The 25,166-nt window shown below is 55.5% G+C and overlaps 2 protein-coding genes across 2 annotated transcripts; both read right to left on the bottom strand.

Moving 5' to 3' along the window:
- Nucleotides 1-830: 830 nt before the first annotated feature.
- On the bottom strand, nucleotides 831-3,174 carry GDF1 (growth differentiation factor 1). Its single transcript, XM_086863141.1, has 2 exons — nucleotides 2,785-3,174; nucleotides 831-1,687 (listed from the first exon to the last, which is right to left on the bottom strand). The coding sequence occupies exons 1-2, from the start codon at nucleotides 3,044-3,046 to the stop codon at nucleotides 888-890; spliced, it is 1,062 nt and encodes a 353-aa protein (XP_086719267.1). The 5' UTR covers nucleotides 3,047-3,174; the 3' UTR covers nucleotides 831-887.
- Nucleotides 3,175-4,712: 1,538 nt separating this feature from the next.
- Nucleotides 4,713-21,806, bottom strand: CERS1 (ceramide synthase 1). Its single transcript, XM_086863140.1, has 7 exons — nucleotides 21,532-21,806; nucleotides 10,742-10,901; nucleotides 9,300-9,480; nucleotides 8,481-8,642; nucleotides 5,810-5,957; nucleotides 5,227-5,363; nucleotides 4,713-4,846 (listed from the first exon to the last, which is right to left on the bottom strand). Exons 1-7 carry the CDS (start codon nucleotides 21,751-21,753, stop codon nucleotides 4,804-4,806), a joined length of 1,053 nt encoding a protein of 350 aa, XP_086719266.1. The 5' UTR covers nucleotides 21,754-21,806; the 3' UTR covers nucleotides 4,713-4,803.
- Nucleotides 21,807-25,166: the final 3,360 nt, after the last annotated feature.

Raw genomic sequence — 25,166 nt, 5'->3', positions numbered from 1 at the left:
CATCCATCCATCCATCCATCCATCCATCATCCATCCATCATCCATCCATCATCCATCATCCATCATCCATCCATCATCCATCCATCATCCATCCATCCATCCATCCATCCATCATCCATCATCCATCCATCCATCCATCCATCATCCATCCATCATCCATCCATCCATCATCCATCCATCCATCCATCCATCCATCATCCATCCATCCATCCATCCATCCATCCATCCATCATCCATCCATCATCCATCCATCCATCCATCCATCCATCATCCATCCATCCATCCATCCATCCATCCATCCATCCATCCATCATCCATCCATCATCCATCCATCCATCCATCCATCCATCATCCATCATCCATCCATCCATCCATCCATCATCCATCCATCATCCATCCATCCATCCATCCATCATCCATCATCCATCCATCCATCCATCCATCCATCATCCATCCATCCATCATCCATCCATCCATCCATCATCCATCCATCCATCCATCCATCATCCATCATCCATCCATCCATCATCCATCATCCGTCCATCCATCCATCATCCATCCATCATCCATCCATCATCCATCCATCCATCATCCATCCATCATCCATCATCCATCCATCCATCCATCCATCATCCATCATCCATCCATCCATCCATCCATCCATCATCCATCCATCCATCATCCATCCATCCATCCATCATCCATCCATCCATCCATCCATCATCCATCATCCATCCATCCATCATCCATCATCCATCCATCCATCCATCATCCATCCATCATCCATCCATCATCCATCCATCCATCATCCATCCATCATCCATCATCCATCCATCCATCATCCATCCATGATCCACCCCCTGTTTCCCCATCCCCGCAGTCCCCCTCTACCTGCAGCCACACTCATCCACCACCATGTCCTCGTAGTGCCGCAGCACCACGTTGTCGCTGTTGTCGTAGTAGAGGATGGAGATGGGGGAGAGCCTGACGGGGACGCAGCAGGGCTGGGGCGTTCCCTGCGGGTCCAGCGAGTGCACCATGGTCTGCAGCACCGCGTGGTTGGTGCTGTTGAGCTCTGCCGCCAGCGGGAAGGGACAGTCCCCGCGGCAGTAGTTGGCCAGGTAGCCCTGGGGGGCGATGATCCAGTTCTCCCAGCCCACGTCGCTGAAGCTGATGTAGAGCCGGCGGGGCTTGCACAGCGGGCTGGGGGTCACCGGGGGGCTCGGGGGGCTCCTCCTCCCGCGGGGGGCCCGGCACTGCCGGCCCAGCGTCACCACCAGCAGCGAGGCGGCCTCCAAGGCGTCGCTGCCGGCGCAGAGGCTCCGCGGGCTCCCGCTGGCCCCGGAGCTCGCCGAGATCTCCAGCACCAAGGTCAAATTCCTGCCCGGCATCTTCCCGTCCTCCAGCGCCGCGCTCAGCTTGAAGAGGAGGGATTTGTGCAGCTGCACAAAGGAGCGCTCCAGCAGCGGCCCCCGGCCGGGCCGGGGCTGCCCCCGGGGGTTCGCCGGGTACAGCCGGAGCTCCAAAACCTGCCCCGGCCGGGGGGAGTGGTAGGAATTGTGCTGGAAGCGGAGCTCCAGCTGGGCCATGGTCAAGCGCTCGCCCTCCTCCAGCACGGAGAGGTTGAAGAACAGGAGCTTCCGCAGACACAGCCACCCCTGGGGCTGCTCCTCGGGGAGGAAACGGCCTGAGGAGGAGAGAGAGAAAAAGGGGTGGGGGTGGCTGAACGCTCGGGATGAGCGGGATCAGCTCCAGGGATGGGCTGGGGACCCTCGGGATGAGCGGGATCAGCTCCAGGGATGGGCTGGGGACCCTCGGGATGAGCGGGATCAGCTCCAGGGATGGGCTGGGGACCCTCGGGATGAGCGGGATCAGCTCCAGGGATGGGCTGGGGACCCTCGGGATGAGCGGGATCAGCTCCAGGGATGGGCTGGGGACCCTCGGGATGAGCGGGATCAGCTCCAGGGATGGGCTGGGGACCCTCGGGCCGGGCAGGATCAGGGATGAGGATGTGGATCAGCTCCAGGGCTCCGACAGGAGCTCCAGCGAGCGGCAGCCGGGGCTGGAGGCGGTGCCCGGGCGGCAGGGAGGGCTCCCAGCCCTGCAGGAAGCTCTGGAGGCATCCCCGGGCCCCCGAGCTGCGGCTGCCGCCACTCCAGCATCTCCTCCGGGGCTTGGGGCGTTGTTCTCCCCCTCCGCCTGCCCCAGGCTGTGGATTCCGGCTCTTTGGGATGGACGGGGGGAGCAGCAGCGAGTTTGGGGAGCTGCCTGGTTTAGGCAGCCCGAGGAAAACTGGAACCACGAGAGAAAAGAGCTCCGTGGCGCCCTGAGAGCTCAGGGACAGCGACCAAGCAGCCCCCAGGGGGCTGAGAACGGCTCGGAGCCAGCCAGATGTGCCGCGGGGCCAGCCAGATGTGCCGCGGGGCCAGCCAGATGTGCCGCGGGGCCAGCCAGAGGCCTTGGGACAATGGGGGGGATCGGGGGGGACACAGCCCTGCCCCAGCTGGTGCTGATCCCATTCCTGCACCCACATTCCCACTCACCTCCGGCCCCGCGGATCCCAGAGCCCGGGATCCAGCCTGGGCTCGGGGCTGGGATCAAACCAACCCCTCGGGAGGGATCTGGGGGCTCCAGAGCAGAGCCTGGCACAGCCGCCCCCTCCCCACAAACAGCAGCCGGGGGGAATCGGCACGGCCGGGATTTCTCCTGGGATCCAGCTCCGGGCAGGGAGGGAAGGAGCGGGGCCAGCCCCGATGGGAAGCCCCGAACGCGGCGTGGCCGTACCTTGGTCAGCGAAGACACGCACGATGTTCCCGGGGACATTGAACTCCTCCACCCTGCAGGAATCCAGCTCTTGGTGCGGCCGGGGCAGCTCCTTCCTCCTCTGGAAGATCCTCCAGAGCACGGGCGGCACCGGCCCCGGCCTTTTGGGGCTGGGCTTGGCGCTCAGACCCAGCGATTTTAACAGGGAATTTTCCTGCCAGCTCAGCCCGGTGGCCAGGACGGGGCTCAGGAGGGCCCAGGCGAGGCTCCGGAGCAGCCACATCGCCCCGGCACAAAGAGCAGCCCGGCCCGGGGGTGGCGATTCCCTGGTGGGAGCCTTTGATGGGCTCGGGGCTGGCTGAGCACCGCGGCATTCCCGGGATTGGGCGGAGGGTGGGATCCCTCCAGGCACCCTTTAACCCTTTCGGGAGCTGCTCCGTCTCTCCCGCCTCTCCACAGCGTCCGCTCGGGCTCCAGCGCACTCCGTGGATGGATGAGGATGGAAAATCCAGCGCTGCTCCCAAAAGTCCTGCCCGGAGCCGGAGCCGGCTCTTCCTTCCCCCAAAATCCCCTTTTTTAAACTCAATCAGGCGCCCAAAGCTTCTCTCTTAAAGCCACCAACCTCCAGCACATCAAACCATCAAAGTCCTGCTTCACACAGCCCCGAAAATTCCACCGGCCCCAAAAACCATCGGCCCCAAAACCTCCGGCCCCAAAACCTCCGGCCCCCGGCCCCCCAGTCCCTTCCAGGCCATCACAGCAGAGCTGCCACCACCAACCGATGTCACCGATGTCACACCCCCGATAGCAGCTCAATGCCAGCCCTGGAAAATTCAATTTATCCTCCCCAGGAGGCTCCGCTCCGGCCCATCCCGGGGTCTCAGTTCCCTTCCTGCCCTGCAAATCCCACCGAAAACCGAGGAATTCCAGCCCTGGGATGCTCCCCTGACACCCTGAAGGTCACGGAGAGGGACAAGGGACAAGGGACAAGCTCGGGGACGCCCCGCTGGGGTCTGTCCCTGCCTCAGACACAGCGAGTCCGGAGGGGAATCGCCGTGACAGAACAAACATGGAAAAATCCCGCAAATTCCCATCTCCCACACCTGGAATTAACGCCCGGGATCCCCCTCCCTCCTCTGGCTGCTCGGGGAGGGAGCGGTGGGTCCCTGGGAGGGGACAGCGAGGGGACAGCGAGGGGACAGCGAGGGGACAGCGAGGGGACCCAAACCCTGCCCAGGACAGGGAGGCTGGGAAGCTGCAGGGCTGGAGCTGCCTGGAAACCCAAACCGGGGAGCAGGAATTCCCTGTTTTTCCTGGAAACCCAAACCGGGGAGCAGGAATTCCCTGTTTTTCCTGGAAACCCAAACCGGGGAGCAGGAATTCCCTGTTTTTCCTGGAAACCCAAGCCGAGGAGCAGGAATTCCCTGTTTTTCCTGGAAACCCAAACCGGGGAGCAGGAATTCCCTGTTTTTCCTGGAAACCCAAACCGGGGAGCAGATTTCTCTGTTCTTCCTTCAGCAAGGGGCCGGTCCTGGGGGAACCCCAGCAGGGACCTGCAGGATCCTTTCTGAGCCCCCCCAGGACCTGCACGGGGCTTTTCCCAGCCAGTGGAACCTCCTGGGCCTCCTCCAGGGATGGATTTCCAGGCGGAGCTGCCCGTGGGAGCTGCGGTGACAGCGACACCTCCGAGGGACCCCCGTGCGGCCCCTGGGTGGCAGCGGGAGCAGGACAGGACCTTCCCCCGCCGGGATCGGGGCTGGAGCCGGCAGGAGCGGCTGGGAAGGGGCAGAGGGAGGCTCCGGGGGGAGTCACAGCGGGGCTGAGAACGTGGAGCAACACCGGGGGACACAAAGCCAGCCCCGAATCCCACCCGGGCCAGCAAAGCCGAAGTGGCCCCCAGGGAGCCCCCAGGGGACAGGGGACAGGGCACAGCCCGGCCCCGAGGGGTCCTGGCAGGGCTGGCAGGGGGTCAGGGGGTGAAGTTCTCCTTTGCAGGGTCCCAGGGCAGGGTCCTGGCAGTGACCACCGGCCACGCCGCCCTCACAACCTCTTGTCCTTCACGAGGCCGTTCTTGAGGTGCAGCCTGGGGAGAGCAGAGCCCGCGGTCAGCCCGGCTCGGCCACCCCGGCATTCCCAGCCTCACCTCCCCACCAGGATCCCACCGGGAAAAGCTCCAGGGAGAGCTCGGAGCCCCCGAGGGGCTCCAGGAGAGCCGGAGAGGGGCTGGGACGGGAGGGACAGGACACAGGGAATGGCTCCAGTGCCGGAGGGCAGGGCCGGATGGGGAATCGGGAATCGGGAATTGGGAATTCCTGGCTGGGAGGGTGGGGAAGGGCTGGGATGGAATTCCCAGAGCGGCTGTGGCCACCCCTGGACCCCTGGGATGGTGGGAAGAGTCCCAGGGGTGGAACTTTAGGGATTTCCAAGCCGGACAAGTTTGGAATTCCACTCGTGTCCACGTACCCTTCCTTCAGAGCCTGGGGCAGCGGGATCCCAGCCTCCTTCCCGGCTTTCCTGCTCTCCTCCACGTCGTACTCGCGGACATCGTTCACCTCCTGCATCTGCCCCAGCAGCACCTTGGCCACGAAGAGCACGATGTACTGCGGGACAGGCCAGCACAGACCCTCAGCCTGGGGGGAGCCTCCTCCTGCTGCCCCCACCCCATTTCGGGCAGGGCAGCTCCCCCCGGGATGGGCGCGGGGATGGGGTTCGGCACTTGGAGCAGAATTCCAGCCCCCGGGGTGATGGGATGGGAGCTGCCCGTGGGATCCGTCCTCTCCACCCCTCCCCAGGGGAACATTCCCGGGACGTTCACACCTCTCCCAGATTCCAGCTGCTGTTATCGCTCCCTCCCCGCGCATCGCCGGGGTGTCAGACACTCGGAATTCCAAAGGGAGCCCTTCCCTCCTCCCCCGAACGCCCCAAAACCTCCCGGTCCCTGCGATCCCGGGGACCCCAAGGACAGGGGACATTTTCCTGCCGTCCCCAGCCCCGGTTTGGGCAGGGCAGCTCCCCGAGGGGGGGTCCCGAGCCCGGGATCACCCACCAGGAACCAGTAGATGTTCATCAGGGTGAGCACGAGCAGCAGCGCGTTGAAGAAGAAGTAGAAGGGGATGTTGGGGACGGACTGGAGGCTGGAGTGGCAGGTGGCATAAAGAACCTTGAGAGGGAACCAGTAGAGACGGAACCAGAACCTGCAGGGACAGAGACAGAGGGGGTTCGGTGGGGACAGAGCCAGCACAGTTCATCCCTGCTCCCCAATCCCTGCTCCCAGAAAAGCACGGGACAATGGGACACCCCAAAGCTTTGGTGCAGAGACAGAGTGGGGTGGGAAAACCTTTGGGAGTTTTTCCCAGTCCTGTGCACCCCGAATTTCTCACCAAAAACCTTCTCCCAAACTGAGGCTCATCCATCATCCATCATCCATCATCCATCCATCCATCATCCATCCATCCATCCATCATCCATCCATCCATCCATCATCCATCCATCATCCATCCATCCATCCATCCATCATCCATCCATCCATCCATCCATCCATCCATCCATCATCCATCCATCCATCATCCATCATCCATCCATCCATCCATCCATCCATCCATCATCCATCCATCCATCCATCCATCCATCCATCATCCATCCATCCATCCATCCATCATCCATCCATCCATCATCCATCATCCATCCATCCATCCATCCATCCATCCATCCATCATCCATCATCCATCCATCATCCATCATCCATCCATCCATCCATCCATCCATCATCCATCCATCCATCATCCATCCATCATCCATCCATCATCCATCATCCATCCATCCATCATCCATCATCCATCATCCATCCATCCATCCATCATCCATCCATCCATCCATCATCCATCATCCATCCATCCATCATCCATCCATCCATCATCCATCCATCCATCCATCCATCCATCCATCCATCCATCATCCATCCATCCATCATCCATCCATCATCCATCCATCCATCATCCATCCATCCATCATCCATCATCCATCCATCATCCATCCATCATCCATCCATCATCCATCCATCCATCCATCCATCCATCCATCCATCATCCATCCATCATCCATCCATCCATCCTCCATCCATCATCCATCCATCCATCCATCCATCCATCCATCCATCCATCCATCCATCATCCATCCATCCATCATCCATCCATCCATCCATCCATCATCCATCCATCCATCCATCATCCATCCATCCATCCATCATCCATCCATCATCCATCCATCATCCATCATCCATCCATCCATCCATCCATCCATCATCCATCCATCATCCATCCATCATCCATCATCCATCCATCCATCATCCATCCATCATCCATCCATCATCCATCCATCATCCATCCATCATCCATCCATCATCCATCATCCATCCATCCATCCATCCATCCATCCATCATCCATCCATCCATCCATCCATCCATCCTCCATCCATCATCCATCCATCATCCATCCATCATCCATCCATCATCCATCCATCATCCATCCATCCATCCATCATCCATCCACCCCTTCACCTCTTTCTTTTCCTCCTGCCTCGCCCCAAGAGGAGCTGGAATCTGGAAATTCAGAAAGAATTCTGAGGAAAAATCTGGAAGTTTCCCTTTTCCTGCCTGGAAAAGCTCTCCTGGCTCCCAGAGCTGGGAAAGGGCTCCAGCTCCTCCCACTGCTCCTGCCCGGGGTCATTTGTCAGGATTTCACATTTCTGGTGACAGAGCCGGGCACTACAGAGGGATTCCGAGCCCAGCATGGGGCCAAGCCTCAAAGGGCTCCTTCCCGGCAGGAAAATCCCCGGGAGATGGTGGGGGCACAAAAACCGGGATCAGGGGGATCCAGGAGGGGGGGATCGAGGAGGGTCAGGAGTGGGATCAGGAGAACAAATCAGGGGTCAGGAGTGGGATCAGGGACACAAATCCCGCAGGGAGGAGGGTTGGGAGTGGGATCAGGGAGCTGAACCCAGCAGGAAGGGTCAGGATTGGGATCAGTGACACAAACCCGGCAGGGAGGAGGGTCAGGAAGGCACCAGGGACTCAAATCCATCAGGGACGAAGGTCGGGGTTGGGGTGAGGGACACAGACACAGCAGGGATCGGGATCAGAGACACAAACCCAGCAGGGAAAATCGGGATTGGAATGAGGGACATGAACCCAGCAGGAAAGGTTGGGATTGGGGTTGGGATTGGGGTTGGGATTGGATTGGGGTTGGGATTGGGGTTGGGATTGGGGTTGGGATTGGGGTTGGGTTGGATTGGGGTTGGGTTGGAGTTGGATTGGGGTTGGGATGAGGGATAGGCACGCACCAGCTGATGCTGAAGGTCAGGATTGGGGTTGGGGTTGGATTGGGGTTGGGTTGGGGTTGGATTGGGGTTGGGTTGGGATGGGGTTGGATTTGGGTTGGATTGGGGTTGGGTTGGGGTTGGATTTGGGTTGGGTTGGGGTTGGATTGGGGTTGGGTTGGGATGGGGTTGGATTTGGGTTGGATTGGGGTTGGGATGAAGGACAGGCACGCACCAGCTGACGCTGAAGGTCAGGATTGGGATTGGGATTGGGATTGGGATTGGGATTGGGATTGGGATTGGGATTGGGATTGGGATTGGGATTGGGGTTGGGATTGGGGTTGGGTTGGGATGGGGTTGGATTTGGGTTGGATTGGGGTTGGGATGAGGGACAGGCACGCACCAGCTGACGCTGAAGGTCAGGCAGCCGATGTTGGAGATGACATCGTTGAGGCGGTGGTAGACCCCACCACGGTGCTTGAAGTACACGTTGAGCTTGGTGAACTCCAGCTGAACGTCACTGACGTCGTGTAGGAACAGCACCAGGATACCCACGTTGTGGTACCTGCGGGGAAAAACGGGGGAAAACAGGAAAAACGGGAAAAAATGGGAGGGAGAATGGGAAAAATGGGGGGGAAAAAGGGGATGGGGGAAAGGGTTGTGGAAAAGGGTGGAGAAAAAAAGGGTGAGGGGGATTCCTGTTGGATCCCTGTGAGATCCCCAAAGGATTCGTGTTGGATCCCTGTGAGATCCCTGTTGGATCCCCATTGGGTCCCCGCTGGATTTCCATTGGATCCCCGTTGTTTCCTGGTTGGATCCTGTTGGATCCCGTTGGATCGTGTGAGATCCTGTTGTATCCCCATTGGATCCCCACTGAATTTCCACTGGGTCCTGTTGGATCCCTGTTAGATCCCGTTGTATCCCCATTGGATCCCCATTGGATCCCCGTTAGATCCTGTTGGGTCCTGTTGTATCCCCATTGTATCCCTGTTGTATCCCCGTTGTATCCCTGTTGGATCCCTGCTGGATTCCCATTGTATCCCCGTTGGATCCCTGTTGTATCCCCGCTGGATTCCCGTTGGATTCCCGTTAGATCCTGTTGGGTCCTGTTGTATCCCCGTTGTATCCCCGTTGTATCCCTGTTGTATCCCCGCTGGATTCCCGTTGGATCCCCGTTAGATCCCCCTGGATCCCGCTGGATCCCGCTGGGCTCAGGACGCACCTGAAGGCGTAGGAGGAGGCGATGAGCAGCAGGGTGACGACGTGGTGCAGCAGCATCACCAGCGAGTCCTTGCGCCAGGTGTCCATGTAGGCGGTGGCGTAGAGCGAGTGGCCGTAGAAGCTGCTCTGCAGCAGGTACGCCAGCGCGATGTCCCCGGGCACCGCCATGCCCCGGTGCCACCCTGCGGGGACAGAACAGAGGCCACCCGAGAGGGGACAGGGTCACAGAGCCACCCGAGAGGGGACAGGGTCACAGAGCCACCACCATGCCCCGGTGCCACCCTGCGGGGACAGAACGGGACCCAAACGAGAGGGGACAGGGTCACAGAGCCACCGCGATGTCCCCAGGAACCGCCGTGCCCCGGTGCCACCCTGCGGGGACACCCGGGGGCTCCCGTTAAACAGCACCAGCGCAGAGGGGACGGGGTCACAGCGGGGCTTAGAGACATTCGTTTGGTTCTTTTCATTTATCTGTGTGTTTATATATCTATGTGTTTGTTTATGTATTGCTATTTTTATTTTTATTATATTTGTGTGTTTATTTCTATATTTCTATTTTTATTTTATTATATTTATATATTTATTTCTATATTTCTACTTTTATTTTATTATATTTATGTATTTATTTCTATATTTCTATTTTTATTTTTATTATATTTATGTGTTTATTTCTATATTTCTATTTTTATTTTTATTACATTCATATGTTTATTTCTGTGTTTATATTTCTATATTTATAATAGATATAATATGTATTGTGTATATATTATATGACATTATACATTATATATAATATATTATATATTATATATATTCTAATTATAATATAATTAGAATATATGAATATATAATATATATAATATATATAATATATAATATACAATATATAATATATAATATATGGTATATAGTATATAGTATATAGTATATCATATATTATATACAATATATACCATATATTATATATAATATATTATATAATATATATTACATATTGTATACAATATATATAATAGATAATATCTATATTATATATATATTATATAATATATAATATATACAATATATTATATACCAAATAGCTAATATCCAATATAATCTATATTTAATATCTAATATATATATCTAATATATCATACACAATATCTAATATATTATACACAATATCTAATATCTAATATCTAATATCTAATATCTAATATATAATCTAATATCTAAAATACAATATACAATATATTATATATACTATGCCTAATAGATATATAAATACATCTAATATAAATATCTCATAATTATAACAAAACATTTAATACACAACAACGATAATAATTCTACAAATAGATATATACCATAAAATCACATATAAAAATGATCTAAAATTATAATATAAAATATCTATTTTTTATTCTATAGAATGAATTTTTCCCCTGCAGTTTTCCTCACCGTAGAAGACGGAGGGGGGGTCGTGGAAGAAGGGATAATCGGTGCAGAAGAGCAGGTAAGCGCCGTAGGACCAGGACAAGGAGTAGAAAATCAACTTCCAGGCACTCTCGGGCATCTTGGCCGCATCTTTGGGCTGCAGCTTGCACCACTCCCCGAAAGGCTGCGGAAAAATCGGGAATTTCACCCCGGAGAACCCCCAGAGCTCAGGATTCCCGATTTTCCAGCGGGAATGAGGCCGGGGAAGCGGGAATCAGGAGGTCAGTGATTGGAAGTGGAGAAGAAATTGGGATTGGAAGAAGAATTCCTGCTGGGATCCCAAATTTTCCAGTGGGAATGAGGGCGGGGAAGGGGAAATCAGAGGCCAGAGCGATTGGAAATGAGGAGAAGTTGGGATTCAGGATGAATTCCTGGTGGGATTCCCGTTTTTCCAGCGGGAATGAGGCCCGGGAAGCGGGAATCGGGAGGTCAGTGATTGAAAGTGGAGAAGAAATTGGGATTGGAATTGAATTCCTGCTGGGATCCCCAATTTTCCAGTGGGAATGAGATCAGGGAAGGGGGAATCAGAGGCCAGAGCGATTGGAAGTGAGGAGAAATTGGGATTGGAATTGAATTCCTGGTGGGATTCCCGTTTTTCCAGTGGGAATGAGGCCGGGGAAGTGGGAATTGGGAGCCTGGGGCGATTGAGAGTGAGGAGAAATTGGGATTGGAAGAATTCCTGGTGGGATCCCCGATTTTCCAGTGGGAATGAGATCAGGGAAGGGGGAATCAGAGGCCAGAGCGATTGGAAATGAGGAGAAGTTGGGATTCAGGATGAATTCCTGGTGGGATCCCCGATTTTCCAGGGGGAATGAGGCCGGGGAAGGGGGAATTGGGAGGCTGGGGCGATTGGAAGTGAAGAGAAATTGGGATTGGAATTGAATTCCTGCTGGGAGCGGAGCTCAGAGGTGCCTCCCCCACCCTGCTCACGGCGTGGAGCCAAGAACTCATCAAATAAATTATACAGAAAATCAAATAAAAGCGGGAAAAGGCCGGAGGAGAAGCTGGAATAACATTATCCAGGGTGGATGGAGCCGCCAGATCCCGGGAAAAAGCCTCTGGATGGGCAGGGAGAGGCTCGGCAGAGCCCTGGGCACGCTGGCACTGCCACCAGATGCCACCAGCTCCCCGCATTCCCAGCCCAAATCCCACCGGGAATTCCACCCCTCCCCCCGTGGTGCTTGGGAGCCCAAACCTCCCCAAATCTGCCCAAAAATCAGGGCAGGGGGGCCGGGCAGCTCTGCCTGGGCTTAATCCCAACAAAATTCCTCATCCAGCCCCCAGCCCTGGCAGGGACAAGTTGGGAATCACGGGAAAACATGGAGCAGCCTCGGGTTTTTGGGAATAAAAGGGATCCAGCAAGGCACAGCCTCATTTTTGGGGGAATAAACTGAGCCAGCACAGCATAACCTAATTTTTTGGGGGAATAAAGGGATCCAGCCTAACACAGCCTCGATTTTTTGGGAATAAATGGACCCAGCAAGGCCCAGCCCCGTGTTTTTTGGGAATAAAGGGATCCACCATAACACAGCCTCGATTTTTTGGGAATAAAGGGGATCCAGCAAGGCTCAACCTCATTTTTTTGGGAATAAACTGACCCAGCGAGGCCCAGCCTCATTTTTTTGGGAATAAACTGACCCAGCAGGGCTCAGCCCCAGGTTTTTTGGGAATAAAGGGATCCAACATAACACAGCCTTGTTTTTTTGGGAATAAACTGACCCAGCGAGGCCCAGCCCTGGGTTTTTTGGGAATAAACTGACCCAGCGAGGCCCAGCCCTGGGTTTTTTGGGAATAAACTGAGCAGGGGGTGCTGCCCTTCCCCGTGTGCTCCCGGGGGCTGCAGCAGGGAGCTTTTCCTGCCCCTCGGTGGCAGCTGAGCGATTCCAGACCCCATCCCTGATTCCCATCAGCGCCAGGACCCCTCAGGACGCGTCCCCAAGGCGGGGGAGGGCACAGGGAAAGGTTTGGGGGAGCCAAAGCGCCGATAATTCCCAAATCCCTCCCCTCAGAACCTCCCCGGCAGCTCCAGGCGAGCTGGAGATGAAAACAAAACTCCTGGGAGGTAACTGGACCCTGCCTGCCCCGGGTCAGCATTTTCGGATCCTAAATTAAGGCCCCAGCTGTCCCCTCGCCGTGGCTGCCCCGGATTTTGGCCCCTCTGGCCCCTTTTCCAGGGGCTCCAATCCCAAAAGCTCTGGATTTTCCCAGCCCTGGCACGTCCCACGCCGGGAGCCGCTGCCAAGGCCTGGAAAAGGCAGGAAAAAGAGGAGGAAGCTCGGAGGGGGAGCGGAAAATGGGGAGACAGAAAGTTCTGGGCACGGAGAGAGTCAATGGCAGGGACACGGGGACAGCTCAGGGGGGTCCTCAAACCCCCGCTCACCCCACGAGGGTTTGGGGTGGGAGAAACCACAGGGATCATCCAGCTCCAAATCCCATCCTGGGGTGGATTTGGGATGCTCAAACCCCCGCTCACCCCACGAGGGTTTGGGGTGGGAGAGACCCCAGGGATCTGTGGGGTCCTGTCCCCTATCCCAGGGTGGATTTGGGATCTGAGCTCAGCCTCAAACCCCACAAAGGTCTGGGGTGGGAGAGACCACAGGGATCATCCAGCTCCAAATCCTTCTCCTGTCCCGGGGTGGATTTGGGATCTGAGCTCAGGTCAAACCCCTGCTCACCCCACGAGGGTTTGGGGTGGGAGGGAGCACAGGGATCATCCAGCTCCAAATCCCATCCTGGGGGGGGAGCGGCTCTGGAGCAGGCCCGGGAAGGAGGGAGGGAGCCGGCAGTGCCCGGGGGACACTGGGGGGACACGGGGGACACGATGGGGACACACGGGGGACACACGGGGGTGTCCCTGGAGCTGCCCACTGGGGCCAGCTCTGCCCGTGGGGTGGGGAGGGGGGTGGGGGATGTCCTCCCATCACCCGGCCGCCGTTGCCATGGTGACGGCGCAGAGATGCTGTTGCCACGGGAGACGGAGCTGCGGAGGGAGCCGGGATCTGGCTCGGGCTGGAAGAGCCCAGGGCTCCTGGCCAGTGATGTCACGGGGCTCTGCTGAAAGGGCAGCCTCCCCCTCCTCTTCCTCCTCCTCCTCCTCCTCCTCCTCCCCCTCACGGGCTCCTCGTGACGCGCCGGGAGCGGCGCTGGGGCCGGGGCAGGAGCCGCAGAATTCCCGGCAGGATCGGGGGAAGGAGCTGGGGCTGCCCGCAGCCGGCGGAGAACGGGGCTCAGCCCCCTCTGCCCGGCCTCCAGCACAGCCGGGGACCCCCAAATCCACAGCCGGGGATCCCCAAATCCACAGCCGGGGATCCCCAAATCCACAGCCAGGGACCCCCAAATCCACAGCCGGGGATCCCCAAATCCACAGCCAGGGACCCCCAAATCCACAGCCAGGGACCCCCAAATCCACAGCCCGGGATCCCCAAATCCACAGCCAGAGATCCCCAAATCCACAGCCGGGGATCCCCAAATCCACAGCCGGGGATCCCCAAATCCACAGCCAGGGACCCCCAAATCCACAGCCGGGGATCCCCAAATCCACAGCCAAAGATCCCCAAATCCACAGCCGGGGATCCCCAAATCTGCTCCCAGCTCCAGGGATCCCCAAATCCATCCCCATCCTCAGCAGCAGGGCACGGGAGCATCCAGGGATCCCCAAATCCACACCCAGCTCCAGGGATCCCTAAATCTGCATCCAGGGATCCCCAAATCTGCTCCCAGCTCCAGGGATCCCTAAATCTGCATCCAGGGATCCCTGAATCCACAGCCAGCTCCAGGGATCCCTAAATCTGCATCCAGGGATCCCTGAATCCACAGCCAGAGGTCTCTAAATCCACCCGCAGGCCCCAGGATCCCTGAATCCAGCCCGGATCCAGCCCCGGGCGCTCGGGAGCAGCCGGAGCAGCGGGGAGGGGGCTCTGGCTCCGCTTTGTCCCCCGCGGGCACAGCGCGTTCCCGAGGGACACAAAGGAGCGGCTGGCACCGAGCGTCCCCGGGAGCTGGCAGCGGCCAGCGGGGGACGAGCGGGGACAGCCCCGGTCACCCCCACGGGCTCCCGACCCTGCCCGGGGCGTGCCAGGGCTGGGGGGAGAGGGGGCGAGGGGCTCTGTCCCCCCTCCCGTGTCCCCTCTGTCCCCTCTGTCCCCTGTGTCCCCCCCTCCCGTGTCCCCTCAGTCCACTGTGTCCACTGTCCTCTGGCCCCTGTGTCCCCTGTGTCCACCCTCCCGTGTCCCTTCTGTCCCCTCTGTCCACTGTGTCCACCCTCCCGTGTCCCCTCTGTCCCCTCTGTCCACTGTCCTCTGGCCCCTGTGTCCCGTGTGTTCCCCCATTCCCTGTCCCCTGTGCCCCCCGTGTCCCCTCTGTCCCCTGTCCCCCATCCCCTCTGTCCCCCGTGTCCTCTGTGTCCCCTCTGTCTCCTCTCCCGTGTCCCCTCTGTCCCTTCTCCTCTCTGTTCTCTGTCCCCTGTCTCCCATCCCCTTTCCCCAGTGTCCCCCGTGTCCCCTGTGTCCCCTGTGTCCCCTGTGTCCCCTCTGTCCCCAGTGTCCCCAGGCCGGTCACCGCTCCCACCCCGGGGCACCCAAACAATCCCAAACAAGTATTAGTATTAGTATTAGTATTAGTATTAGTATTAGTATTAGTATTAGTATTAGTATTAGTATTAGTATTATTGGTATTATTGGTATTGTTAGTATTATTAGTATTATCCATATTATTCGTATTATTAGTATTAGTATTAGTATGGGTTTCAGTATCCGTATCAGTATTTATTTATTATTATTAATATTATATTATAATAATATATTAATAGAATATTTATAACAATATACTATATAATATTTATAATAATATAATAACATATATTATAATAATATATTAATATAATATTTATAACAATGTAATATATAATATTTATAATATATATTATAATATATATTATAATAATATATTAATAGAATATTTATAACAATATAATATAGAATATTTATAATAATATAATAACATATATTATAATAATATATTAATATAATATTTATAACAATGTAATATATAATATTTATAATATATTATAATATATTATAATAATATATTAATATAATATTTATAACAATATAATATATAATATTTCTAATAATATAATAACATATATAATATTATTATTAATACTGATAATACTAATACTAATAACACCAATAATCCTAACAACACTAATACCAATAACACTAATATTAACAATACTAACAATACCAGTAATACCGACACTAATAATAACAATAAAAACAATATTTTCTCTTTTTCCCCCCTTTTTTTTCCCTCTCCCCGCGCTGGATTCGCGTCCCTGGCGGGGAGAGGAGCGGCGGGAGAGGCGGTGGGGACGGCGCTGACCCAGCGGAGCCGCCCCCGCCGCTCCGGGGGGAATAAAGAACCTTTTGTTGCGCCTTTTCTCCCCTCCGCAGCTGCCAGGGTTTGTGTTCCCAGCAGGAAAAGGCGGATCCTGCTCCCACACCGAGCTGGGGGTCCCTCCTGAGCCCCCCCGCGTCACCCCCGCGGCCGGGGAGTGGGAAATGAGACCCCGCAGGGTGGGGGGAGATCTGCCCCAAGCTCCGAAACCCCCGGGAATCCCCAATTTCCATCTCCCACATCCCCCCGGGGCTGCTCCCAGCTCATTTTCCCTGCGGAGGATTCCGGAATGTCCGGACACCTGCGGGATCAGCACCTGGCCAAAAATTCACAATTCTGCCCTCTGCAGAACCAACTTTTGGGGACAGAGGGGACACCTGGCCACCCCCAAATCCAACTTTTCCAGCCACAGGATTTTCCCTCGCTCCCAGCTCAATTTTGGGATTTCCAGCAGCCCAGGGGGGGTTGGAGGGGTCACAGCAATTCCAGGAGTGCCCCAATCCAGGTGTGCTCCTGGATTTACCTGCCCGAGGGGAAGGACAGAGCTCCAGGAGCTTCTCCCCAGCTTTTTTTCCATTCCTTTTCCAGGCTCAGGTGCCCTCCAGGGTTTTTAATGAACACAGATGCGCTCAGGTTGCCGCTCTTTAATCCAAGTCCGCACAGGGACGGCGCCACGGGGGCAAATCCAAGGATTCCAGCACTTCCCTGGAATTTGGGTTCAATTTCCGGAGCTCCCGCACCCCAAAATGAGCGGGACAAAGAGCAGGGGCTGGGATGAGGCCTGGGAAAGGACGGATAAATGGCACAGGGATGCTCCTGCCCCAGCACAGCCGACTCGGAGGGTTTTTCCCGACCTTTTAATCCACATTTCCTGCCCTGACCGGGATCTTTCCCAGCCCTGGCTGTGCTTGCACCCAGGATTCTGCGAAGAGGCAGCAAAAGGACAAAAATCTGCCCGGAGAAGGATGAGGAGAAAAGGAAGAGTGGATGGAGAGGCACCAAAACTGCTGGAAAATCCACCCTGATCCAACCCAAACCGCTCCCATCACCCGCAGCCCCTCTGCTGCAGCTCCAGCCACCAGAGGAGGACGGATGCCCCAAAATCCTGAGCAGGGGTGAAGTTCCTGAGGTTAAAGAACTTTTCTTTCTCCCCTTGAACCATCCCGAGCCCTTCCAGATCTCCCAGAGACCCAAACCTGTGGGGTTTTCCAGAAAAACCCCGATTCCCAACATTTCCCACAGCAATTCCAGCAAGGCGAAGCTCCCAATCTTTTTAAAAACGCATCCCTGGAGTGGGAGCCGTCCCTCCCCGCGGCCGGGGGAAAGCTGAGCCCTGCTCGGCATCTCATCAGCATCAGCCACATGCAGATGGAGCCACAGGAACCCCTCAGCCCCCCTGGCCCTTCTGCAGTTACAGGAGTGACCCATTTCCCTGCGAACGGCTCCTCGGAGCTGCCAGGACCTGCCAGGACCTGCCGGGAGCTGCCGGGACCTGCCAGGAGCTTCCCGGAGCTTCCCGGAGCTTCCTGGAGCTTCCCGGAGCTTCCTGGAGCTTCCCAGAGCTTCCTGGAGCTTCCTGGAGCTGCTTCCCGGAGCTTCCTGGAGCTTCCCGGAGCTTCCTGGAGCTTCCCGGAGCTTCCTGGAGCTTCCTGGAGCTTCCCGGAACTTCCCGGAGCTTCCTGGAGCTTCCCGGAGCTTCCCGGAGCTTCCTGGAGCTTCCCGGAGCTCGGGGTGGGTGCCCCGGGCTGAGCCCCTGCCCCGGGAGAGCCTCGCAGCGGCACCGAGGGAATCCAGCCCGGGCTGTTCCAGCCTGGATCCGGCACTGCCAGAGCCAGGTGGGGCAAGGGGAGAGGGGAAAATCCCGTCTGGAACAAAATTCCCAGGATTTTCTTCACTTACAGCCCCTCTGACCATTCAAAGCCTGACTGGGAATGAGGGAAATCCAGTCTGGAACGAATTCCCAGCAGATTCCTCAGCCACAGCCCCTTCCACCATTCAAAGCCAGACTGGGAATGAAGGAAATCCCGTCTGGAGCAAAATTCCCAGAATTTTCTTCACCTACAGCCCCTTCAACCCCTCACAGCCAGGCTGGGAATGAGGAACACCATTCCCAGGATCAGGGAATGAGGAACACCATTCCCAGGATCAGGGAATGAGGAACACCATTCCCAGGATCAGGGAATGAGGAACACCATTCCCAGGATCAGGGAATGAGGAACACCATTCCCAGGATCAGGGAATGAGGAACATCATTCCCAGGATCAGGGAATGAGGAACATCATTCCCAGGATTTCCTGCGGCACAGCCCCTCCGCAGCCCCGGAGGGCTCGGGTTTTAGGGCAGGGATCCCAGGGATCTGCCGGATCCTCGAGGATCCAGCTCAGCCCGGCAATGAGGCTCGGCCCAGCCTCCTCAAGGCCGGCTGGCGCAGGGAGGTGACAAAAAACTGTCCCCGCTGTGCCCTGAGCCCCAAATCCCCCAAATTCCCGCTGGTTCTGCCCTGAGCCGGCAGCGGCTGTGGAGGGAGGCGGCAGGGGGAGCGAGGAGGAGGAGGAGGAGGAAGGGAGGAAGGGAGGAAGGGAGGAAGGGAGGAAGGGAGGAAGGGAGGAAGGGAGGAAGGGAGGCAGCTCCTCCTGCCCGGGCACCTCCTGCCCGGCCTGTCCCCACCCGGGCGGTGACAGCAGTGGGGACAGCAGCGGGGGACAGCGGCCGGGGGACGCTCCGGGGGCTGCGGGGCCGGGCCCGCGCCATCGCTCCGCGCCACCGAGGGGTTTTGTCCTGGAAAGCGCAGGAATGTGTCCCCTGTGTCCCCTCTCCTGTCCTCAGTGTCCCCTGTGTTCCCTGTGTCCCCTGTGTCCCCTCTGTGTCCCCTGTGTCCCCTGTGTCCCCTGTGTGTCCCCTGTGTGTCCCCTCTCCTGTCCCCTGTGTCCCCTGTGTGTCCCCTCTCCTGTCCCCTGTGTCCCCTCTGTGTCCCCTCTCCTGTCCCCTGTGTCCCCTCTGTGTCCCTTCTCCTGTCCCCTGTGTGTTCCCTGTGTGTCCCCTCTCCTGTCCCCTGTGTCCCCTCTGTGTCCCCTCTCCTGTCCCCTGTGTCCCCTCTGTGTCCCTTCTCCTGTCCCCTGTGTGTTCCCTGTGTGTCCCCTCTCCTGTCCCCTGTGTCCCCTCTGTGTCCCCTCTGTGTCCCCTCTCCTGTCCCCTGTGTCCCCTCTGTGTCCCCTCTCCTGTCCCCTGTGTCCCCTGTGTGTCCCCTCTGTGTCCCCTGTGCCCCTGTGTCCCCTCTGTGTCCCCTGTGCCCCTTCTCCTGTCCCCTCTGTGTCCCCTCCGTGTCCCCTCCTGTGTCCCTCCTGTGTCCCCTCCGTGTCCCCCGGGCTGGGAACGAACGGGAAGAAACATTCCCTGACCTTGCGGGGATGGGAACGGGAGCGGGGGGAGCTCTCCCGGTGCCCCGGGATCCCCAAATCCTCCGGGATGCAGCCCCGGGAAAGGCACGGATCCACAGGAAAACCGGGAATAACCCTCAGCCTTGCGGGGATGGAAATGTGGGCTGGGAAAAAGGGAACAGGGGGGTTCCCCCGGTGCTCCGGGATCCCCAAATCCTCCGGGATGCAGCCCCGGGAAAGGCACGAAAACCTGGGAATAACCGGGAAGGAACCATCCCTACCTTGAGGGGATGCGGGGATGGAAACGCGAGGGGGGGAAAAGGAGCAGGGGGGGCTCCGGGAATGCTGAAATCCCACGGGATGCAGCCCCCCCTGGAAAGGACATGGAACCACGGAAAAACCTGGGAATAACCGGGAAGGAAAAACCTCCGGCGTTGGGAGGGCAGGGATGGAAAGGTGGAGGAGGAAATGGAGCAATGGATGCTCAGATCCTACGGGATGGAGCCCCCGGGAAAAGGCACGGGACGAGCTGGGAATAACCTGGGGATAACCGGGAATAACCTGGGAATAACCAGGAATAACCTGGGAATAACCTGGGAATAACCCGGGAATAACCTGGGAATAACCTGGGAATAACCTGGGAATAACCGGGAATAACCGGGAATAACCTGGGAATAACCAGGAATAACCGGGAATAACCGGGAATAACCGGGAATAACCGGGAATAACCTGGGAATAACCAGGAATAACCGGGAATAACCTGGGAATAACCCGGGAATAACCGGGAATAACCAGGAATAACCTGGGAATAACCGGGAATAACCGGGAATAACCTGGGAATAACCCGGGAATAACCTGGGAATAACCGGGAATAACCTGGGAATAACCAGGAATAACCGGGAATAACCAGGAATAACCGGGAATAACCGGGAATAACCTGGGAATAACCGGGAATAACCGGGAATAACCAGGAATAACCGGGAATAACCGGGAATAACCTGGGAATAACCAGGAATAACCGGGAATAACTGGGAATAACCTGGGAATAACCGGGAATAACCGGGAATAACCAGGAATAACCGGGAATAACCGGGAATAACCGGGAAAAACCGGGAAGAAAAAGCCCTCAGCCTTGAAGGGATGCAGGGAATGGATCCAGGGGGAAATGGAGCCGGGAGGGAGGAGGGGGAGGATGCTCCATCCTCAGGGATGCAGCGCCGGAGGAACAACCCGGGAATAACCTGGAAGGAAAAACCGCTCAACCTTGCGGGGCTGCAGCGCCGGGAGGGCGGCGGGGGGAGGGAGGGAGGGAAGGAGGGAGGGAGGGAGGGAAGGAGGGAGGGGGGGCTCTCCCGATCCCTCGGGATGCTCCACACCCGGGAATCCGGGAAAAGAAGCGGGGCGCATCCCTCGCCCCATAAAGCACGCCAGAACCGCTTCCCCCCCATCGCCAACCCCGCAGCCGGGGGCGGGCGCTGCTCTCGCCGCTTCCATCTCGCTTCCTTCTCGCATCCTTCCCGTTTAATTCCCGCATCTTTCCCGCTTAATTCCCGCATCCTTCCCGCTTCCATCTCGCTTCCATCTCGCTTCCTTCCCGCATCCTTCCCGTTTAATTCCCGCATCCTTCCTGTTTAATTCCCGCGTCCTTCCCGCTTCCTTCCCGCATCCCTCCCGCATCCTTCCTGTTTAATTCCCGCATCCTTCCCGCATCCTTCCCGCTTAATTCCCGCATCTTTCCCGCTTAATTCCCGCATCCTTCCCGCATCCTTCCCGCTTCCATCTCGCTTCCATCTCGCATCCTTCCCGCATCCTTCCCGCATCCTTCCTTCCCGCATCCCTCCCGCATCCCGGCCCATTCCGGCCCATTCCGGCCCATCCCTCCCGCATCCCTCCCGCATCCCTCCCGCATCCCTCCCGCCTCCCTCCCTCATCCCGGCGCATCCCGGCGCATCCCGGCGCATCCCGGAGCCCGGCACTGACCCGAAAGAGGCGGCGGGAGCAGGCGCGGCGCAGCGCGGTCCAGCCCAGCGCGCAGAGCCCGCACAGCAGCACCTCCGCCCAGCCCAGCTGCGCGTTCTCGGCCCAGGTGCGGAGCGCCAGCTCCCAGCCGCAGTCCCCGCAGCCCCGGGCGGCCGCGGCCAAGCTGCCGTAAGCCCGGCGGAGCAGCTCGCCGTAACCGGGCATGGGCTCCGGAGGCGGCATCGCGGAGCTGCCACGGCCGAGGCCCCGCGCAGGCTCCGGCGGGGCGGGCACCGAGCTCCCCCCGCGCCGGTGCCGCGCTCGGAGCCGCCCCCCGGCACGGCCCGGCCCCCCTTGGGCCGGTCCCGGGGCTCCCCGAGGGGGGGAAGCGGCTCGGGAGGGGAAGGGAGAGCGGTGGGAGCGGCTCGGGAGAGGAACGGAGCGGGGAGCTCGGTACCGGCGGGGGGGGAAGCGGGGGAAGGTCCAGGATCCCCCCCGGGGGAGATTCGGGGAGGGGGCGGCGGTCGGGGGGTGCCCGCAGAGCCCCGGAACGGGTTTGAGACAGCGGAGGTGAAGATTTGGGGGGCTCGGGGGGCGATTTGGGGGATTCCAGAGAGAATTTGGGGGCTCGGGGGGCGATTTGGGGGATTCCAGAGAGGATTTGGGGCTCTCGGGGGGCGATTTGGGGGATTCCAGACAGAATTTGGGGCTCTCGGGGCGATTTGGGGGATTCCAGAGAGAATTTGGGGGCTCGGGGGGCGATTTGGGGGATTCCAGAGAGAATTTGGGGGCTCGGGGGGCGATTTGGGGGATTCCAGAGAGAATTTGGGGGCTCGGGGGGCGATTTGGGGGATTCCAGAGAGAATTTGGTGGTCTCAGGTGCTAATTTGAGGTGTCAGGTGCCAATTTGGGGGTCTCTGGTGCCAATTTGGGGTCTCGGGTGCCAATTTGGGGGATCCAAGAGCGAATTTGGGGGGTTCAGGTACCAAATGAAGGGATTCAAGTGCAATTTTGGAGGTTTAGGTGCCAATTTGGGGGTCTCAGGTGCCAATTTGGGGGTGTCAGGTGCCACTTTAGGGGATTCAGGACCGAATTTGGGGGTTCAGGTGCCAATTTGGGGGTCTCGGGTGCCAATTGGGGGGATTCAAGAGCAAATTTGGGGGATTCAGGTGCCACTTCGGGGGATCCAAGAGCAAATTTTGGGGTTCAGGTGCCAATTTGGGGGATCCAGGACCGAATTTTGGGGTTCAGGTGCCAATTTGGGGATCCAGGACCGAATTTGGGGTCTCAGGGGCCAATTTGGGGGATTCAGAACCGAATTTTGGGGTTCCAGGTGCCACTTTGGGGGATCCAAGAGCAAATTTTGGGGTTCAGGTGCCACTTTGGGGTCTCAGGTGCCACTTTGGGGTCTCAGGGGCCAATTTGGGGGATCCAGAACCGAATTTGGGGGATCCAGGACCGAATTTTGGGGTTCCAGGGGCCAATTTGGGGGTTCCAGGACCGAATTTTGGGGTTCAGGTGCCACTTTGGGGTCTCAGGGGCCAATTTGGGGGATCCAGATCCGAATTTTGGGGTTCAGGTGCCGATTTGGGGGATTCAGAACCGAATTTTGGGGTTCAGGTGCCGATTTGGGGGATTCAGAACCGAATTTTGGGGTTCAGGAGCCAATCCAGGTATTTTTCCCCCTCCCCAGCAGCTCCCAGGTGTTTCCTGCATTTCCCCTCTGCCCAGTTTGGGGCACCTGATGCAGTTTAAGGGTCTGGAATAGGAAAATTCACTTTTCAGGGGGTCTGGAATCATGAAATGCACCTTGAAAATGGGTGTGGAGTCATAAAATTCACACGGAAAGGGGTCTGGAATAATAAAAATCACTTTTCAGGTGGGTCTGGGATAATCAAAATCACTTTTAAGATGGGTCTGGAATAATAAAATTCACTTTTCAGATAGGCCTGAAATAAAAACTCACTTTTAAGATGGATATGAAATATTAAAATTCACTTTTAAGATGGATCTGGAATAATTAAAATCAGTTTTAAGATGGGTCTGGAATAATCAAAATTACCTTTTAAAATAAATCTGGAATAATAAAATTCCATTTTTTTAGATGGGTCTGGAATAAAAACTTTTAAGATGGATCTGGAGTAATAAAAATCAGTTTTTAGATGGATCTGGAATAACAAAAAATCAGTTTTAAGATGGGTCTGGAATAACAAAAATCAGTTTTAAGGTGGGTCTGGAATAATTAAAATCAGTTTTAAGATGGATCTGGAATAATAAAATTCCATTTTTTAAATGGGTCTGGAATAAAAACTTTTAAGATGGATCTGGAATAATAAAAATCAGTTTTAAGATGGATCTGGAATAACAAAAATCAGTTTTAAGGTGGGTCTGGAGTCATAAAATGCACCTTGAGGATGTCTAGGAAAAACAAAATTCGATTTATTTGTTTTATAAATAAATGATATAAAAATCCCAAGTCCTTTCCAGAGGTTTTTCCTTTCCCTGGAGCTGCCAGGGAAAGGAAAAAGCGAAATAAAATCGATTTAAAGGCGGATTTTTCTGGGATTTCTCCACCCGGTTTCCCCTCCCCGTGGATTTTGGGAGTTGTGAAGGAATTCTGCAGGAATTCTGAAGGAATTTTCCGGCACACTGGAGCCTTTCAGAGCCGAACAAAGGGAATATTCACCCGGGAATGGAGGCTGGGATGGAGCCAGGGGACACAAAGGGACCTTTCAGGGACAGCAGGGGGGAGAATTCCAAGGGAAATCCCGAATTTTGGGGGGAAATTCCCATGGGAGGTGGTGATGGTTGTTAAAAGTGAAGTTTTGGGCTGGTGGGGATTGGGGGGGAATTCTGTGGAATGGGAATTGCTAAAAAAAAAATAAACAAAACCAGGTTGGATGCTGGTAGGGATTCCTTAAAAAATTCCTAAAAATCTGGGTTGGACCTGGGAAAATTCCTAAAAAAAAATCCTAAAAAATTCCTAAAAATCTGGGTTGGACCTGAGAAAATTCTTAAAAAAAAAATCCTAAAAATCCGGGTTGGACCTGGGAAAATTCCTAAAAAATTCCCCCCCAAAAAATCCTAAAAATAATCCTAAAAAATCCAGGGTAAACCTGGGAAAATTCCTAAAAATATTCCTAAAAATCCGGGTTGGGCCTGGGAAAATTCCTAAAAAAAAATCCTAAAAAATTCCTAAAAATCCGGGTTGGACCTGGGATAATTCCTAAAAAAAAAATCCTAAAAAATTCCTAAAAAACCAGGTTGGACCTGGGAAAATTCCTAAAAATATTCCTAAAAGTCCAGGGTAAACCTGGGAAAATTCCTAAAAAATTCCTAAAAAAAAAATCCTAAAAATAATCCTAAAAAATCCAGGGTAAACCTGGGAAAATTCCTTAAAAAAAAAAATCCTAAAAAATTCTTAAAAAAACAGTTTGGACCTGGGAAAATTCCAAAAAAAATCCTAAAAAAAAATCCTAAAAAAATTCCTAAAAATCCAGGTTGAACCTGGGAAAATTCATAAAAAAATTCCTAAGAATTCAGGGTAAACCTGGGAAAATTCCTAAAAATCCAGGTTGGATCATGGGGTTCCCAACAGGGATTGGGGAAAATTCCTAAAAAATTCCTAAAAATCCAGATTGGACCTGGTAGGAATT

Source organism: Cyanistes caeruleus, chromosome 25 (genome assembly GCF_971803275.1).
Source record: "Cyanistes caeruleus chromosome 25, bCyaCae1.hap1.1, whole genome shotgun sequence".
In the NCBI taxonomy this organism is placed as follows: domain Eukaryota; kingdom Metazoa; phylum Chordata; class Aves; order Passeriformes; family Paridae; genus Cyanistes; species Cyanistes caeruleus.
This window is presented reverse-complemented; position numbering and strand designations above follow the sequence as displayed.

Excerpts from the sequence above, each read along its gene's own strand:
- CERS1 (XM_086863140.1), bottom strand. The coding sequence starts at position 21,753 with ATGCCGCCTCCGGAGCCCATGCCCGGTTACGGCGAGCTGCTCCGCCGG. Across the intron at positions 10,902-21,531 it reads GCTCCCGCCGCCTCTTTCGG|CCTTTCGGGGAGTGGTGCAA; the intron begins GTCAGTGCCGGG and ends ATTTTTCCGCAG. Across the intron at positions 5,364-5,809 it reads TGAACATCTACTGGTTCCTG|TACATCGTGCTCTTCGTGGC; the intron begins GTGGGTGATCCC and ends CCTGTCCCGCAG.
- GDF1 (XM_086863141.1), bottom strand. The coding sequence starts at position 3,046 with ATGTGGCTGCTCCGGAGCCTCGCCTGGGCCCTCCTGAGCCCCGTCCTG. Across the intron at positions 1,688-2,784 it reads GCGTGTCTTCGCTGACCAAG|GCCGTTTCCTCCCCGAGGAG; the intron begins GTACGGCCACGC and ends TCTCCTCCTCAG.